At 37.0% G+C, this 20,477-nt stretch overlaps 1 protein-coding gene across 1 annotated transcript in view; it reads right to left on the minus strand.

Moving 5' to 3' along the window:
* DSC1 (desmocollin 1) overlaps positions 1-14,945 on the minus strand; it is a 29,915-nt gene extending 14,970 nt beyond the window's left edge. Inside the window, exons 1-6 of the mRNA XM_004579587.2 lie at positions 14,704-14,945; positions 11,892-11,976; positions 10,714-10,916; positions 9,403-9,522; positions 8,455-8,610; positions 1,718-1,862 (exon numbers count right to left, since the gene is read on the minus strand). Of these exons, the coding sequence (XP_004579644.2) occupies positions 1,718-1,862; positions 8,455-8,610; positions 9,403-9,522; positions 10,714-10,916; positions 11,892-11,976; positions 14,704-14,766 (772 nt within the window). The 5' untranslated portion in view covers positions 14,767-14,945. The remainder of the gene's footprint in view (positions 1-1,717; positions 1,863-8,454; positions 8,611-9,402; positions 9,523-10,713; positions 10,917-11,891; positions 11,977-14,703) is intronic.
* Between the last annotated feature and the right edge of the window lie 5,532 nt (positions 14,946-20,477).

The following is a 20,477-nucleotide window of genomic DNA, read 5'->3' on the forward strand; positions in this document are numbered from 1 at the left end:
AACAGCAATTCTTCCGCCATGTCACCAAGTTCACGAGCTACTTTCACACTGTTTTTTTATCTGGGTACTTTCTTTTACACCCCCACATGACCATATCAATAAGAACAGTACATGTTTTCAAGTGATATAAAGGAGTTTATATTTTATATTTCAATAAATATGATCAATTATTAATATATCCAGGTCATTGTCAACATAGAGAAAACAAAATATCCTGCAAAAGGCAAAGTATTCTTAGGATAAGCCTTGGTATTCAGATATGAGTATGAGCAACGTTGCGTTAACAATCCACATGCTGTGAGGAGTAAATATTGTACACACACACACACTACAGGGAGATAGAGGAGGCCATAAGAACAAACAGCATTTCTTGCAAATTCTTAACTTGTCATTCCCCTTGGAAAGCCTAGCTCACAATTTTGGCTGCACATAGAGCCAAATCAGCTTGTTGAAAAAAAAAATTTTTTTTTTGGAATATATGCCAGGTCAGATCAGCATTTCCATACCATAATTTCTGGGACCTTGAAAAATACATTAAAATTTTAGAAAGGTTTAGATTACATACTATTTTACAAATGTATCTGGGACCATAAGGACATGATGAAAATCAGAGACTATAACATCTGTGGCACGTTAGAATCATTGTGCATTAATCCATCGCATGAGCAACTTGATGTGTCAATTGACTGCATTCTAAACAAAAGTTTAAAATAAGCACAGAAAACCCAGACACTGAAAGGTTAATGATGAAAGGTAAAATCATCTTCCAAAAATAAGATTTTAGGTAATATATCCTCGAAAGTCAAGCACTGGAAATGATCTGCATAATTATGCTTACACTATTAAGAAATTCAATTAAAGCAAAAATCCAGTTTTCTTATGCAGTTGCCATCAAGCTAGGTAATGATTGAAACCTTAGGTTAAAATGAAACTAATAGCCATTGGTCATTTTGTAAGGACGATTCAGACAAGCAACACCAATGGAGAACTTTTAACAAAAACTAGTGTTGTATAAACACAGTCCAGAAAAACCAAACTCTGAATTTCAAATGCCTGTTAAAAAATACTTCTTGACACCATAAAATGGACAATGCTATTGCTTTGTGATATCACTCTTCTTTAAATTGTTTTCTTGAATTAAATGGGAAAATTCTGTTTCCCTATAGCTAATCTTTCACATATCCTTCAATAAATAATAAGCAATAAAACAGCAAATAAATGTAATTTAAAAACAGCCTCTCATTTTGCTGGAAGCCAAGATAAATTTAGGCCTACCTGTCACTTTCTTGTCATATTCTCTATTAATCCCTCACCAGGTCAAATAAATGGCTTCTGGGCAAATAATTTCTTATAACAGAAAACTGAACAACCCTCCCTCCATTACAGATGTTGTCCATATACATATATAAACCAAGCACCAATCCCATCTTACAGAGAACTGAGTCAAATACATACTACCAGAATGATAAAGTCATGAGACAACATGGAAAATGTATGGAATTTTATTTTGGAGATAGATCAAAGAATTCAGAATACTCACAGATCTTTAAGAATAATACCATATACTTTCTATTTATAATTGGAAAAATAATGTGTTTATAATCAGAGATCTCAAAATAAGAAGTAAATGCATAGAAACTATCAAACCATTTGAATCATAACACTTAGTGAATTTTCAAAGAATCTTCAGATTGTAGCACTATAAATGTGGACTTACCAGATCTGCAATTTTCAGGAATGTTAAAGATGGATTTCACATTTTCAAAATAAGGAGCATTGTCATTATCATCTTCAACTTTGAATAGCAAATGGAGAGGATGCTCTAGTACGTAGTTATCCGGAGTTATTGCATAGGCATAGATCTGAAAAGAAGAAAAATCACTAGCTTCTTCTCCAATAATAAATTATAAGCACAAGTATGCCTAGTGGTGAAGGAAAACATAGCATTAAAAAAAAACCATCTACAACGATTCTTTAACTATGAAATGATGCAACGAAGGCATGACCCACAGGCACTCCATTGCCCTTTCAGCATTATCCCTTATTGCTCTCCTATCAGCTATGGTATTAAGTTCCACATGTTCTCTGAAGTAACCGCATACTGCCCTCCCAATTGTGTGAACAGCAAGTACTTTTTTAAAGTGTATTAAAAATAGCCAGTGCTGTGGAATGGTAAGCCGAGCTTCTACATTTAACACCAGCATCCACATGTGCCCAGTTCACGTCCCAACTGCTCCACTTATAATCCAGCTCCATGCTTAAGACCCGGGAAAGCAGTGGAGGATGGACAAAGTCCTTGGGACCCTGAATCCACGTGGGAAACTCAGAACAAGCTCCTGGATCCTAGCTTAGATCAGCTCAGCTCTGGCCATTACGGCCATTTGACAGTTGAACCAGAGGATGGAAAATCTCTTTTCTCTCTCTCTCCTTCTTTCTTTAAGTCTGCCTTTCAAAAAAAAAAAAAAAAAGAATTATATGAATCTGTTTTCACAGACTATATTAAAACAATGCTACTTATTTGTATATTTATATGTATATATATTTTTTCTGGACTGTGTTTATACAACACTAGTTTTTGTTAAAAGTTCTCCATTGGTGTTGCTTGTCTGAATGACCAGTGACTATTAGTTTCATTTTAACCTAAGGTTTCAATCATTACCTAGCTTGATAGCAACTGCATAAGAAAACTGGATTTTTGCTTTAATTGAATTTCTTAATAGTGTAAGCATAATTATGCAGATCATTTCCAGTGCCTGACTTTCAAGAATATATTACCTAAAATCTTATTTGTTCTTTAGGTAGCTCAAGCTTCAGTTCTTTCCTCAGTTTACCTAAATTTTCTCATTTTCTAACATGTTAGAAATATATATGTGTATATATATATTTATATATGCATATACACTCCATCTCAGAATGATGTATTTTTAAGATTTACCTATTTTTACTGGAAAGGCAGATATACAGAGAGGAAGATCTCCGATGGTTCACTCCGCAAGTAGCCGAAACGGCCAGAGCTGAACCAATCCGAAGCCAGGAGCCTCTTCCACATCTCCCACACGGGTGCAGGGTCCCAAGGCTTTGGGCCGTCCTCAACTGCTTTCCCAGACCACAAGCAGGGAGCTGGATGGGAAGTGGAGCTGCCGGGATTAGAACCAGCGCCCATATGGGATCCTGGAGCGTTCAATGCGAGGACCTTACCCGCTACGCTATCACACTAGGCCCAGAATGCTGCATCTTGGATTCAAAGGCCAGGATTTCATGGTTTTGTTTTGTGTTTTATTTTTTAACCCCCAAGTTAATTTCTGCCTTTTCCTATGTGGTTTTTACATTGAACATGCTGAAGAATTAGTTGCTGAATCAGACAATCTTCACAGACAGGATCAATTAAACCCACCGAAAATGATCTTTCCATGATTCAGTTCTTCACAACAATTTCTCTTTCTACTTTCCTTGCAGTAATATTTTCTAAAACAAACTTGGATAAAAGGATTTCACCCATCACATTCTTTTTCCTGTCTCACTAGCTGTAATCTGCAGTTGCAACAGTCTGCAGGTTCTAGCATTCGTGTATCTCTGTCATTCACTTTTCTTTACTATTCCCATTTTCATCACTTTAACGTGTCTCCAAAGGCGTCCACATGCTATCTTTCCTGCTTGTCTGCAATCACCCAAACTGGTCATGCCTTCTGTAAATCTTGTAGCACTCAAGTCAGCTTTTATTTTCATGAAACATAATTTTAAACATGGCATTCCTTAACCAGATTCCTGAGTAACCTATTTGTCATCTGCTAAAGTAATCTCAAAACCGTCACTACTGTGTTACAATACATTTCATGTCCACTGTGTTGCTGAAAGGGGAGGAATTTGCTCACAGATCCCAGGGATAGAAAGCACTGGAACAATTCTCCATGTCTTCCCTGTCCCTACTCCCGGAGACCACTCCATGATGGGATTTTCAACAGTAAAGCTTACACCGCTATCTCCTTCAGGATGTCTCTACTTCGTACAGAACACAGGAGTGTAACATCACTGTGTCAACTCCTCAAGCACCACCTCTGTCATGATCAGCACCACCACCAAATCTGATACATCCACATGTCCCATTACTCAACCTTCCAAATGATCCTTTCCTTTACAGTAATAAAGCTATTGTAAATTTTTTCTTTCCTAAAATCCTGCCAATTTTGAAATTTTTAGGTATAAAAAAATGTGTAAGCTTACTCTAGTATGATTGTTGGGCCTGGTGTGATGGCTCAATTGGCTAATCCTCACATTCAAGCGCCAGGATACCACGTGGGTGCTGGTTCCTATCCTGGTTGCTCCACTTTCTATTCTTCTCCCTGCCGGTGGCCTGGGAAAACATGTCACCCTGTAACCACATGTGAGACCAACAGGAGGCTCCCGGTTCTTGGTCTCAGATCAGCTCAGCTCTGGCCATTGTAGCCACTTTGGGAGTGAACCAACAGATGAAAGATCTGTCTCTCCTCTCTGTAAATCTGCCTTTCCAGTAAAAATAAATAAATCTTTTTAAAAAGATTATAATTGTCCTCGGGGGATTAAGTTTGCACCCCTGAAATAACTAATAGAGTGACACATTAGATACATATTTCATAAATATACACTTGTAGCATCCAGTTTCATCCACATTTTCCTATTTTAAAGACAATACACCCCTTAAGTTTGCACTCCGTAAAAGCTGCCATAAGGTCTATATTGCATCTCTTAAAATGAATTATTTCACTTCATCACAGCAGCATAAAAATGCCTCTTCACCTCACTAAATCTACGCTGCCTTGTTTAAGTTATGGTGATTTTTGTTAGTTTTTCTTTTCAGTAGACATGAAGAGTATCCTCATCCAATCAGATTATCACTTGGTAGTTTGAAATAATATTTCTTTGTATTTGAAAACAAGTCAATATCATTTCACACTCAACTAATTTGGGTGCATTACAGAAACTATCCTGTTTTTTTTCTTATGCTAATAGTGAGCTAAGTATCTGCAAATGATGTCATAATTGCATCATTACTATAAACTAGATAATTTAAACCAGGAATATGTGGCTGGATATTAAAGCATAGCATAATACTAGCAGAATCCATATACAATCATAAAATTAGAGTAATTAATAATAAGTAGTCTCTTATTTAGTCATTAAAGCAACACTTTCAAAAGCTCTTTGAAAGCAATGGTTTGCATACCAGTTCTAATTGTTCTATATTAAAAGCACTAAGAATGTATGTATAATGAGATTAATAAGGAATATGCTTAGTCATATTTTAACACAGATACATAAGTGCTATTTAAATGTTGTGTGTATGTGTGTGAGCGAGAGAGAGAGACAGAGAGAGAGAGAGAGAGATCTTTATCCCTTGGGATTCCTCTGTAGCTTAAAAAAAAAAAACTCAAAGCTTTTAGTTCTTTTACATTGTGTTTTGCTTGATTATTGTCATCTTCAAGAAAATTGAAATAGCTGCTAGTGGGTGTTGAGAATTGAGTTTGACCTTGCAGTGAGAGGCATACAGTATAGATTGAGCTGACAAACAGAGAGTGCAGTAATACCAAACTGAGTGGGCACACAGCATGGCTTAGCAGTTCAGACAGAAGAGAGAAGAAAGATTTGTGTTCCTGGAAAAGAAAATGATGTTGCAAGGCAGTGAGGTTCTGGTTGAATAAATGCGAAGGAATCAGACTGAAACTGAATTTCAAAGATACAGATCCGCAACACTCAAAACACACAGATATTCTGACTACTTTTGTTCAAAGAAAAACTTGGTATTGTTGACCAAAGATTTCTTAAAAATTGTTCTTTGACAAACTTAAGAGCCTTGTAGGACTCCCTGAAAGACAGAGGTGAATTTAACAGTTCAAGATAAACGCTTCAAACTATAATAGTATGTGGCTCACACAGAAAAATCTTCAGAAGTGAAGATTAAGCAACACAATTGGAGGCAAAAGAAAGAAAATGATATAAGAATGGTAGTTGTTGAATTAAATCCATGACTAAGATTTTTTCATAATCTATCAAATCAACTTATTTCGAATAATAGAATCGATTATTAATATGTAATACTTCTAGAGGTTATGTAAAAGCAAATGGTAAAATTGCATGAAAATCACCAGATTTGACAACAACATTTTAGAATATGTGTGTTGTTTCATCTGCCATGAGCATATTTCTAAAAATATCAGCAACGATGTACTATCACCAAAATCATAGTTTTTAATGATAACAACAGCTCTGGGGTATGAAAGGCAGCTATTAGCAGCCTATAAATAGAAAAAAATAGATACTAAGAGGTCATGAGGTGTATATGACTATAAGGAAAAGTAACAGAAAATTAACGTGCATTAATTTCAAATAGGAATAAGCCATAAAAAAAAATAAATGAAACGACCGACTTAGGAAACTGTTATTAAAATGTCTTATAAGGCATATTTCAATTTTAACTTCTCTTTTGACTGATAAACCTTGCTCTGTTCTGCTACAAGTTAGTTTAGAAAGTGTCAAGTTAATGCCTTGAAACTATACTTCACTTAAAGAAATTCCTTTATCCATAAGCAGTCTTTCCTAGTGCCTATTACCTATATTGACAACTACAAAAACACAGGAAAATTATTCAAAAGGCCAACTTAGCAAAAATGTCAAATTATTTCATTGATTTTTTTCTTTTAACAGCATAATATCTTCTAAAATTTTTACACTATTCTCTCCTTCTTTCCCTCAAGATCATGATAAGCAGCAAAGAGGTACAGAAGGCTGACAAACAAAATCTTGTCAAAGTACTGAAAATGGGACCCAGCGTGGTAGCCCAGCAGCTAAAGTCCTTGCCTTGCATGTGCCAGGATACCATATAGTTGCTGGTTCTAATGCCGGTGGCCCCGCTTCCCATCCAACCCCTTGCTTGTGGTCTGGGAAAGCAGTCAAGGATGGCCCAAAACCTTGGGACCCTGCACCTGTGTGGGAGACCCAGAGGAAACTCCTGACTCCTGGTTTCAGATCAGCTCAGCTCTGGCCAATGCTGCTACTTGGGGAGTGAACCAACAGATGGAAGATCTTCCCCTCTGACTCTCCTCCTCTCTGTATATCTGACGTTGCAATAAAAATAAATAAATCTTTAGAAAATTGTTAAAAACAAAATGTACATTGCCCAGTACAGAATGACATCTTGTCATCTTGTAACAAGACTGAGCAAACAGTGGAGAATGTGTGCAGCCTCTCCAAGTATTTACTTTGCTTATCAACAGATTAAAATGGCTCCTATGGCTCTTTGCTTGAATAAAACATTTTTAAGTAGCTTCAAACTACACTCCAATCAAGGTTTATAGATTCTGTTTTCCTTTGAGCATGCAGAGCTTTCTGTTGTTGATATCTTTTCCTAGAATGCTTGCTTTTGCTCTTGGCTTCCCCCACAACTGTTTACATGGCCACCAATTCCTATCCATCTCCCAGATGGCTCTAATTTTATACTACAAGAAAATATTATTTAGTCACTGTTATTCACTACCATTCCCAAGACTCTATGAATTTCTCTGTACATTAAATTACACATCTGCACTTTAAAGAGAAGTGTAGCATTTAAAACAAAGATTTATTTTGCAGAAGATTCAGAAATTGTTGTTTATAGGATAATATAAAATGGGTTGGTAAATTTGTCCTGAGTTACTAAGGAAGTAAAATGGAACCGGAGGATCTTTTTGGCAAATAACAGAGAGAAAGGAGAAGTAACGAGTACAATATTATGCAAAGAACTAAAACAATGTATCCGACACTGAAACAACTCAGATAATGGAGTCCATCCCAGAACAATACCATGTGGTTTATAACGTACAGCCACAATTGAGATAATTTATTATTAAAAACTTTGAACTCAGTAAAACTCTGTTACTCCACGCACAATTCTGCAGGTTAAAATCTGTCAAAAATTCCATCATTACATTTTCTTTTTTGTAAGTTTTTATTTGTTTGAAATGTAGAAAGACAGAATGAAAAGATACAGAACACTACAACCCTTTACTCACACGAGCTGAGGGCAAATCCAGCTGAAGTCAGGTTCTAGGCACTCAGCCTGGATTTCCTCCTTGGGCAACAGGAACCCAGATCCTTGCATCATCACACAGTGCTTCCCTGGACTGCATTAGCCAGAAGCTGAGGCTGGGAGTGAAACTAGCGCCCGTCCCAGATCCTCTAAAAAGTAATGTAGGAGTTCCAACCAGGGTTGTTAAAAACAACACTGCACTAAATGCCTACCTATATCATTGTAATTTTTGGTTTGTTTCCTTTACCTTATTGACCTTACTATATCTCCTTTTTTCCCTCTTCATCAATGTCATCTTAATAATAGTTAAAATATGAGTTTAAGTATTTGATGCTTGTATAAGTAAATAGCAATGGAAATATGAATACACCAGTAACAAAAGATACAATTGTGAATATACATTTCAGTAATCCTACCTCAAATTTATCATATTGCTCACGGTCAATGCTTCTTGTGCAATAGATGTCTCCAGTTTCTTTCTCTATGTAGAACAAATTTAAGGGTTCTTTGTCCACTCCTTGCCCACTTATAGAATAAAAGACAGTGTAATTCTGTGCAGCATCAGATTGGACCTAAAACAGTAAGTGACTAGTTAGGCAGAGAACAAACACATGGTGACAAATGTCTTCAATCTAACTTTTTGCAATATTTTATGCTTATCCTTAACTCTCTTTCCTACTCATCTCTTCTTATTTCTGTGTATGCTTTCTGGATTGTCATGTCTTCTTCATTGTGCGGACATAGGCTATGTCACTTGCTTGATCCTAAATTCTTTTGTCGTCTGCATATTTACAAAATTTGTTGAAGCAAAATGCCTTTGCTCTTTCTAGCAACATTTTTATTCCCATGTAAAGTAACACTTCCAGTGACTTCAAATTATTTGAAATTGATAATTACATGATTCTAAAAATGTATAGTAACAGTAATGCAATGCTTCTTTCACAATTAATTTTTTGAAATGGCAGAACTTCAAAAGCACCTCACCTCACGTTTGTAACCCATCTATGTAACAGATACGCAACTTTACTTGGAAACCCCAAAAGTAGACATTAATGGAGGATAAATACTAATTTAAGTGAAAGGCAACTATGTAAAATTTGCAGTCGTATTTCACGAGGGACAAAAAGCCCAGTGATACAGTATTTGGGTAGATTTGAACGTTCTACTAATGGACTTTAGGGACTCAAAATGCAACACATTTTTCAAAGTGTATAAAAACATTTTTTTAAAAATAAAACTACATTGGGTCAGTTCCACGTAGTTGTAATGCCGGAAACTTAATCACCCTCATTTCCACCTGATGTAATTAAAAGGAAAGTTAACACAAAATTGACATCTACAAAGATCAAGTAAGGGGAATGCACCTGCTGCACATGCTGGGGAAATGGACCGAGTGAGTTTTCCATCAGAGAACAAGGAATAGGAGCCCATCTTCTCTTGGTGCGCTTGAGGACTGTGCTTTTAGTATGTCTTTTCCTGATAGTCTGCGTTTGATGAGAAACAAAATAAAACATAAAAATGCAGAATTGCTTATCATTCTTGGAATGGGATTCTCACATATACATCAAGGAAGATAAATTAAGTAAGGAGTTATGCGTAACAATGCTATGAATATTCTCTGAAGCATTTCTGTATTTTTATAACACACACATACACACAAATCAGACTTCAGACTGATTATATTTTCTGCTCTGTCTCAACCACTTAAACAGTAAGAATTTACCATATCTTGAGAAAGATGACATCTAGAGATGTTATGTACCTCTGTAAAATAGATAATTCATCAATAAATATTTAAGAATTAATTTTATTCTACTAGATGTGGCATAATAAAAATCCGTTTAAGTCCCTGCTACAGTGCAAGTATTGATATAGCCACATAAAAATGCAGGGCATAATTTGTTAGCATGTTTACTTAGGTACATTTCAGTTGTTTGCAACTAAAATGCAAAATCACAATTTTGTTCAACCTAAAGAATGTTTTAAATTCAGGAGACTTTCTGTAACTGGAAAGAATTTAATCATGAAACCCTCTTTAAGTTGAATCACATTTTAACACGTCGATTTTATAAGACCATATTCATTGTATTGATTTTGCCTAAAGAGATGTCAATTGGGACAAGCCTCTCCCTTCCCACTTCCAGGAACAATCACCACTAGTCACTTCAAAACAAAGAGGCGAGAATTAAAAACAAGAAGATCTGTGAACTGGCCCTGCCTCCACTCTCTGCAGAGAGAAACTTGTGTAATTTTTTTTTTTTTTTTTTTGTAAAAGTGAGAGTAAACTTTAGACAATCTCCTCTCTTCTTATGACTCAAGCCCACTGTGGGAGCGACTGCCACGGTTCCTGCTGATTCACTTTTTTCTGAGCCAGAGACCCGCCCTGCCTTGTCCTTGTTGTTCAGGTAGGTTATCCTGGCGGCCACACCTCAACACACTCAGAAACCTAGAATTTTCTGCCTTGGCTTCCTGGCTATGGAGTCCTTCATCTTCATACATTTTTGTAAATAGCTCTACTATTTCTTAAGAGTCTAGTCGGTATGCACATTAATTATAAGTGGGAAAGAACAAACAGTCAATTAAGACCAATGATTTTAATCTGAAAGGATGAGTACAAAGTGAAAAATTCTCATGCGGATTAAAATCTTGGGTTACTGAAGAGCTTCGCATCATACCTCTTCCCCTCTGGCTGACAGTTCAATCTCCATCTCTTTTTGTTCCTGGCTCTGAGAGTCTGAGAGAAAAATGAAAAAGCTCTTCCTTTCAGAAGACAAAATGAGGTCACGCGTTGCGTAAATTGAGCCATCTTCTAGAATTCGAAAGGCAGGGTCACTAGACAGGATTAGGCTGGCCGACTTGAGACACTCCTCCAGATTCACTGCAGGGAAGAAATTTCACAGCAATTTGTCAGATAACACAGGAATAAAACAAGTTGTGCAGGAATGGTAACTGCAAGTCAGTGCATGAGACGCCGATAAAGGGTGATTACACTCGAGCACCTGCTATTCTAAAACTTAGGAGCCACAAAAATTAAACAGCTAGTCAAGAGAGTCATATTTTCTAGCTCTTCATTATCAATTAACTTGAGAAATAAAGTATTTCCCTAATATAACTGAATTTATGCTGCTTTCACCGAATTTCTTTTCTCTGAATTTGCATGTGTGCATGGTCTTTGACAATTGTTTAACTTTATGATTGTGCAAAAGTCTTGCTCACAGAGGTGAAAACTTTCTTGAAATTATGAATTTAAATATTTTTCTAAGATACCAGTATGTGGTAGGATGACCTCTTAGGATACTGACCAGTTATGAACTACACAATCATGAAGGGAAACTACCAACTCTATATTCTTCCATGTGGTTAAGCCATGATCTTTGCTAGATCAAGTGTACAAAAATCCATTTTCAATTTACAATAGATTTATTGTAATTTACAATAGATTTACAATAGATTTACAATAGATTTATTGTGCTGTGCTGTGAAATAGATCATATAAAATCTCGGTGAGAACACGTGCATTGTGATTAACCTCATTGAATAATTTTATGCTGATATTTAAGTTTTGGCACATGAGTTTCATGTTTGATCTATTGAAGAATCCTGGCTTTGACCTAAACTAAAATAATTTGGTCATCTTGTGTGTATGCTAATCTTACTTGACAAGAATAGTATATGCTAATGCTGGTAATTCATTTATTATTAGCTAGCACCAAAAAACAAGTAGTTTATCTTTTAATATGCCCAATAGTAACACCATATAGCCAATACGTGGCTTTCACCCCAAAATTTACAAGAACTGCTTGAAGATAATGCAGTGTGATGTAGCCACTAACTGCTTAACACCATGTCTCACCTTTGCCAATCAGTGTTTCAGCCTGAAGATGAGGAGGAACCTGAAGAGAAATTTTCTGACAAGCATCGCAAAATAATAGTAGAACCTAAGAAGGAAAGAGGGAGAAAACTCAGAAATTGTTTTTGTACACACATTTTCAAGCTACACTTTTACTAACAAAAGACTATCAACTTTGGAAATGAATATTTTAATTTGTTAAATATTCATTTCAAAGGGACACCAGAGTAATTCTGAATCGGTTAAAAAAAAGTAAATGAACAGAAATTTTTGGAATTTAAGTTATCGTTGTAATTATAAGAAAACATGTTACCATTTATTAACATTTTACAGATGCTGTTGCATCAAGATCGTTCATGAATGTCATTCAGATTATTTTGATATAAAGAGTTAACCCTGTAATCCCAACATCCCATATTTGTACAAATTCTCAATCCATTTTTACTATCTGAAGGTATAGTTGACAAGGAATAGATCAGATGGCATGCTATTTTAACATCATGAAGAATAGCATTCATAAAGACTAAATTCTCAAATCATATTACAGACTGATTTGCCATAAACATTCTAAATACACCTGATTGCAAATTACATAACTAAACTAAAAATGTATTTAAAATATAATGAGTAATAGTCAAATGGTTATAAATTTTAATTATACTCAAGGCACAACTTTAAAAGGCAACTGTCCAAAGAAAACAGATATTAGTAAAAACAAAAGTTATCAATTTGCAGATGTCTATAATTTCAAGATATATTTACTTCTTTTTTCTGGACATTTTCTGTTTGCTTTCTTTTTGCTTTATCAAAATGACTATGTTTTGTTTCTTTAAATATAAAACAGAAAAATGCTAGATTTCCCAGAAACATGTAGGCCAATTTTATCACCAGCTTTTCTCTGATGCTATATTCCCAGAGGTATAGCTATATTGTTTGCACTGAGGAAAGAGAAGAGATTAAAACTCATATCAAAAATTTGCTCTTGGGCCCAGCACGGTAACTTAGTGGCTAAAGTCTTCACCTTGCATGTTTCAGGATCCCAAATGGGCGCCGGTTTTAATCCTGGCAGCCCCGCTTCCCATCCGGCTCCTTGCTTGTGACCTGAGGAAGCAGTCGAGGACAGCCCAAAGCCTTGGGACCCAACACCCACATGGAAGACCCAGAAGAGGCTCCAGGCTCCTGGCTTTGGATTGGCTCAGCTCCAGCTATTGCAGGTGCTTGGGGAGTGAATCACTGGATGGAAGATCTTCCTCTCTGTCTCTCCTCCTCTCTGTGTATCTGACTTTCTAATAAAAAAAATTTTTTTTTAATTTGCTCTTTACTTCCAACTCACTTTAAGTCTACTGGAAATCTAGTAGCAGTCTACTTACATAGCTTATAATTCTATAAATTTTCATCAGGAAATACTAAAAGTCGCATTTGCATTTGGTTTAATTTAAATAACCACTTTTTTAAATGACATATTTTTATTGTTATGACTATTGTATGTTCATTCCTGATGTGAAGGAATGTACTAAATTATATCTAAAGAACTTCTGAGCACAAAGCATGCTATTAGTAACAATCTAAACATAAAGTAGCATTTTGTAATTAGACATATATAATTATATACATACATAAATACACATAAATCTGCCATATACCTACGCTTAAGTATATATGCTGGCAGATATAGACATGCATACATATATGTACATACACATGTATGACATTCTTTTAGGATGTATCCACTTCCCACTCTCACCCTCCTCTTTCCTCCCCATCCTCGTTCCTCCCCCTGAAGTGGAGGTTTCCAGTCATTGGCTTCTATTCCAATCTTCTGGAAGAACAGTAGTCAGAAATCATTTTAGTCAGTGAAAGGGTTAAGGGCAAATGGGCAGGAGATGAGTCAAAGGACTTGGGACAACACAGGGCACCAGGACCATGAGAAATCTGGGTAAAATCCCTCGGGAAATTTTCACCACAGTTTCTCAGGTAACTGTGAGATGGGCCGAGAGGTCTGTCCTTCTCAAGCCGTTTTAGGTTGAGAAATGCACCTGCTGTGCTGTATCATGCATTATCCACGTGGAGAAGATGTTCATCCCTATGCAGGCAGGACTTCCAATTCTAAATATATATTTTGAAGTTGAAACATTCTGCTAAAATGAACCAAAGGAAGGAAAGTCACAGCTCTGAAGTGCCAAATGGAGATGTGAATGAAGCAATTCCCCACCCGCTATCCCCATGGAGAGAAAAAAAAAAAAGCTATACACAGTTGTAAAGCTGTTAAAATCCCAAGGGAAAGGCAAGTTAAAGTCTTTCCAAAGACTGTCACAGATTTCTCTTATATTGTTCTTAAGTTAAACTTTTGGCTGCACCTCAAAGTGTTGCCCTTCACTTGGCTCTTCTTGGGGAAAAAAATGAAAAAAAAATCCTGAATAATTCATATTCCCATCCAGAACCCTTTTCCTTCTCTTGTGGCTCCATGGAACTCAGCATGTTGAATTATATGAACTTACTGAACTAGTGAAGAGACCCTCAACACCTTCTGGGCTAAATGCCAGTAGAATGAATTCACACCACTAGTTCTTAGAAAAAGCACTCCAGTGATACTGAACAGGACATTCAGCTGGAAAACTTGAACATCCTGGGAGTGATGCTGAACACTTCCCTTCCTGGAGAAGAGATCCCACAATTCTTCCTGAATTTTTCTCAGCTCTGTTTATGTTTTCCCTGGCTTCCCACCCACTCCTCTTGTCTCTCACAAGACCCAGCTGGAAAGAGGGAGCAGGCAGCAGCATGCTTCCAATTCCCTAATCCTGCAGTGGTTACTCACCAGCAGAGCAAGAAGTAGCTGCTTACAGAAGGTGTTCCCTGGGGCGGCACAGGCCACAGCCATCGGATGCGCTCCCAAAGGCCAGGGCTGGTTGAGCAGCAACGAGGGGCGTCTGGGCTGCACAGGGCAGCTACGTAGATGACAGCCTGTGGACGGGATGTTCTGCTGCCACCCTGGCCCAGATGAGCTTGTTTGGAAGACAGTGAGGAGCAAGTGACAAAGGACAAGCAGTGGCAGCAGGATTGCTTTGCTCCTAGAGTCTCATCAGCCTTCCTCTTCCAATTCTATTCCTTCAGGATGAACAGAGGTTTGCCTGCAAGTGGGGAGAGATGCGGCTAAGAACAACCCAAGCCCAAATCCTAGCTCCTCCTCACAGCAGCTTTCAAAATTTCTCCTGCCACTTAACACATAGGCCCAAGCGGGAGGGAACACCCTCCCCCTTCAGCCCTCCTCCTTCCCCCTCGGGTTGATGCAAGGAAGTCCTTCCCAGTTATTACCCCCTCCCACGGCCTCCCCTCATTCCTGCCCTTATTAACCTGCCCTCCCCCCTGGGTACAAATGCAAATTGTGCATGAATTCCCTGCGAGGAAGTGATGCCTCCTCAGCTCGCATTGGCACATCAGGGGACATTAGCAGGTGCAATCACATCCATCAGTCGTTATCTTCTCATCTGAGCGTTTAGGTGTAGTCTGCCACATACAGCACTGGGGTTCTGCCAGGAACCCAGCAGCAACTGTGCACACACACTGTGTCTCCGCCTATAGGCTGTCTACTGCGGTGTGGTCATCGAAATGTCACAGGGAACTTACCACAATTGTCTAGATCTCACAAAAGGAAAATATTATAAAGAGTCAGTATATCATTTTCTCACTGTTTTCCTTTTGTTACACATGAAGTTTTTTGGGTTGTTTCGTTTATTTGTTTTTTGTTTTTGTTTTTTTTTTAATCTTTATCTCTTTTCAGGAGACCACGTCTCTCTAAATTCCAGCCATTTTCTCTAATTACATGTACACTGACATATTAGGATCTGATGTTGCAATGATAGAATGGTGCCCTCAAGTTTAGGGGGGTTTAACATTAATTTTAGAACTCACACAATGGGAACAATTCAGTGAACTCAAAGGCTTTTGACTGCACTCAGCATGGGTGTTGGAAGTCATCAGAGGACAATAAATATTTTCGGAAGTTAACTGCTTACTTTGAGAAATATTCAAGGAATTGGAATTCACATTATTGAAGCATTGCTACTAATTAGAAATCATGACAGATATTTCCACGCAAAAGAGGATTCCCCTTAGGAGATGACAAAATAACATAAGAGTAAAATAAGTATTTTCCTTTTTTGCACAGTGACTTACACAGCGTGGAGAAGCAGCGATTCAAACCCAGGTCTGTTCGCCACCAAAATGCTACTTTATTTTTACTTGTATCTCTGTGTTTGTAGAAGTTTTTTTTAAGGATATACAAACACCTTTATTAGCTGAGCAGTTATTATAGGAATGTGACCTCTGCTTGAAGATGACTTTTTTTCTTATTTTTATTTTTGGAAAAGGCAGATATGCAGAGAGGAAGAAAGACAGAAAGATCTTTAAGCCACTCCCCAAATAGTCGCAATGCCCAGAACTGAGTTCAATCTGAAGCCAAGAGCTTCTTCTGGGTCTCCCACATGGGCACAGGGTCCAACGGCTTTGGGCCATCCTCTCCTGCTTTTCCAGTCTGCAAGCAGGGAGCTGAATGGGAAGTGGAGCAGCCTGGAGATTGCAGCGCACACAAGGCCAGGCCCAGAGACAGCTTCATATAGGAAGAAAAAGAGGACAGAGACCTTAAGATTTTTTTTTTAATTCGACATTTCTTAAAGATAGAGTAAAAGCAGACACCAAAGCCAGTATTGGTACTTAGCAATTAAGGGAAAAATTTATGGGAAAAAATTTCAGTTGAGATAGAGTTCATTTAAATATGTGAATATAGTATAATCTGTTTTTCCACCACAGATTTATGGTCATAGTCATGCAGAGTATTTAAATGTGAAGAGCAACATGACTCTTGCCATTTCTTTAGTTTTAAGATTAATTACATTAATTAAATACACATATCTGTTAACTTAATGAATATGTTTCATGGAAACAGAGTGACAAATTTTACAAGAGTTGTTTATGAACAGCCAGCTTTCAGAAATAGATGGTTGTGAATCGCCCTAAAGTCTCAAAACAGCATTTACAGAGACAACTACAATCTCCATGAGGTGACTCATTTTATTTTAAATTGTAGATTTCCAGGGATGTTAGACGTATTGATGAAGCACTGGCAAAACACTTTGTTTTAAATGCACATGGCTGAAGAGGACAGAAACTATAACCTTAAGATCATGTTGTATGATCTGAGTACAGGGAAAGCACCTTCAATTCTATGACTTAAAATTACAAGTACAGACTGATCTCCGATACTTACAAGCAACGGTTTCTTACGGCTGGTTCTTATTTGCATTGAATGGTTTCTTACTTGCATCAAATATTGATTAATTTTATATAGAATGACCTCTCCCCATTATTACTAAAAACACTGGTAGACTGAGAAGGACAAATGTTAGCACACTGCTCTGCATAATTTAAACTCCGTGCTGCAGACCCACCCAACTCACAACCCTGAAGAGAATCCAAACAGAAATCATTGACAAAACAGCACTTGTGAGGACTAGAGAGTCCAGGGAGAACCTGTATTCAGCTTTAGTTTTCTCTGTCACTTAACTCTTTCTTTGTGCAGGTTTCATTATCATTCATCTGCCCCAATGTGAAGGCTTTAAAGTTCCATTCTATTCAGTTAGCAATCCGTTGCTGAAGGAGTTTATCTTTCTCCCAATAGTTTGAGCAAAACATACTCCTTTTCCATGGATCTTACACATAAGCAAACATTTCAGGGTTTGGCCACCCCACATGCCAGGAAGCTTTGGAGAAGTCATTGCCCCAAGACTCTTGGGTGCTACAGACAAAATAAGGGAGAAAGCGGAATAACAGACAAATCAGTAGATATTCACTAAGTTTACGTTTTCTTTACTGTCACTTCAGCAACACCTGTCAATGATATAACCATTGTTTATTTTTTTTAAAGATGCTTTTACTTTTATTTGAATGGCACATCTTACAGATAGAGAGCAGAAGAGTTAGAAAAAACGTGTTCCATCCACTGACTGGTTTATTCCCTAAATGTCTGCAATGGCCAGAGCTGAGCTGATCCCAAGGTAAGAACCAGATCTCCCATGTGGTCTCCCATGTGGATGCAGGGGCCCAAGGACTTGGGGCATCACCCTACAGCTTTCCCAAGCCACAAGCAGAGAGTTGAATCGGGAGTGGGCAACAAGGACACAAGCTAGCATCCATACAGGATCATAGATGGTAGTTGCAGGATTAGCATTCGTGCTACCACCCTTCTGCCCCCTCCAACCCTCAATTATTAAACCTTCCACATTCTAAGCAATATCCATGGTGCTAGACATACTCTCTGCCCTTTGAAGCTTAAAATTTACTATGAGTTTTTGTTTTCAAAAGTAGCTAAATTTGTTTTTTTTTCATTGTCAGGATCAACATCCAAGTGACACCAATATAATAGATAGCCTACATTTATTTTCCTTCTGCTTCTCCCAATTATTATTTTTTGGTGGTATTTAAAATTCACTGTTTTGAAACTGTTCAAGTTTTTATTGTATGTGGATAGAATTTTTCTATCAACTATTTGTCTAACATGTTATGACATTGCTAAATGTTGGTTTTTAAAGATGAGAATAAACTCACTGTTTAAATTTTGTAACATAGGAAATTAGTAAGGAAATCATATCTATAGTCTGAAAGTAATCTTCTATTGTCAATCGTTCCAGTTTAGTCTGTGTACGTAGACTTTTCAACACTGTTACATTGTGCTATCAATTTAATTTTGTAATGTACTTCTTCCCTTGAATATCCTATACCATGACATTTGTCTCATGTTATGACAAGCCCTATACCAATACCATGTTAGCAACTGTAATAAATTCCTTCAAATTAATGCAACACAATTGACTTATTTAATATCTTCTGTATTTTATGCGTTTAAGTCGCTCTCAGTTTTAAATTTCCATGGAGAATGTTGTCATATAATGTGTTTCAAGATTCAGTATGATTTCCTGAGAGAGACTAATAATTAAAATTCTGTATCAAAATATAAGGTATTGAGTGACACTTGATATACAAAGTCAACTTGTATCAGAAAAGTAGAGTAGCAAGGCATATTCTCACTAGCAAACAAAATGCAAGAACAAATAAGTTAGAATTGAATATTGCAACATCATTTTTAAAATCCCACTAGTTTTAAGCAAGAAATTATAATCATAATTTGAAACATTTACCTTATCAAAGCTATGAGCATTTAGCCAGTGCTGTCAATGCAAATGCACTTTGCATATTTGAAACTTTGATGAAGATATTTAAAATAGATCATCCCAGTTAATAATTCAAATTCGCTTTTCAATGCAATTTTATTTTTTGAACTGAGAAAATTGTGACCTCTTTTAATTTCTAACCTTTATCACATCTCTATATTTGAATCTGATGATAGGAAAAAGTGACTTTGCCTCTTAAACCCACTGAAACCCTAATCTTCTTTTCTGATGTGACAACCACAAAACTCACTCAGCACTTTATAAATCGGTCCGCAGGCGAGGCTGAGATATAACTGTTGTCCTTTTCCCAGCAGTTGTGATGTACACTCAGAAGAATCACTTTTAATCTCCATTAGCCAACTAAAAATAAAATGCATTCCTCTAGGTTCCTGCAACTTCTTTTAGAAGTAGCAAAATAAATAAGTGAAGTGTTTCATTAAGGATCTCCAAGAATTTGATCAGCTCAAATGCTGCTTTGCAGGTCTATGGTTAGAGCGCTGGTACTGCTAACAGCCACCGTACAGAGCCATTGTTTCTTATGCACTGGAAAAATATCAAAAAGATTAGAATGGAAATTATAACCATTCTGCATTGTCAAAAAATGCTTTCTTGTATGGATAATGAAGAATATAGACAGTGTTGTCTTTTAGTAAACGTTTCCTCTACATGAATTTGAATTATACGTTCTGGAATTATCTTCCCTCTAAGGTGAGTCAAAGTCCGCAATGATGCCACTTGCTGCATGTCTTTTTTTTCTAGAAAGCACACTATGTTTAGCCAAAGGTCAGGTGGTGTTATTTTAAAGTGATTGATTTGAACTCTAGGGAACATACTGTTGCATTACAGTGAACTCTAGAGATGATGTTAGTGGAAATAAGAGGAGGGATTTGGGTTTTGTTCTCAATCCTCAGGATAGACGATGATGTTTTCCTAGTGACAAAGAAGGGTACACAGAGCACACCAGGAACAGCAGAGGATGGTGTATTGGGTAAAACAAGAAGTAGGCAAGATCCACAAAAAACTGAGTAAGACTATTTCATTTTATTTATAACGCTTGACTTTGAAAAGTATTATCATTGTTGGAATTGTTTGGATTTTCTCTTATACTGTAAAATTGTGTGTGTGTGTGTGTGTGTGTGTGTGTGTGTGTTTAGACAGAGGATCAATCTCCAAGCAGGGAAAGAATCACCATGGAAACGAGGCCATGAGAAAAAGGCAGTCTCCGATCTACATCATCTCTCGAGTAGCCTTAGGAATGCCAGGTACCTAACATCCTGATAAGTAGAGATGTGAATGTGATTTAATTTGATAGAATACTTAAGTTGCCTTTAAAAAAAAAAAGGAAATGATGGGCCTGGGGCAATAG

The sequence above is a fragment of the Ochotona princeps genome, chromosome 18 (genome assembly GCF_030435755.1).
Source record: "Ochotona princeps isolate mOchPri1 chromosome 18, mOchPri1.hap1, whole genome shotgun sequence".
Taxonomy (NCBI): domain Eukaryota; kingdom Metazoa; phylum Chordata; class Mammalia; order Lagomorpha; family Ochotonidae; genus Ochotona; species Ochotona princeps.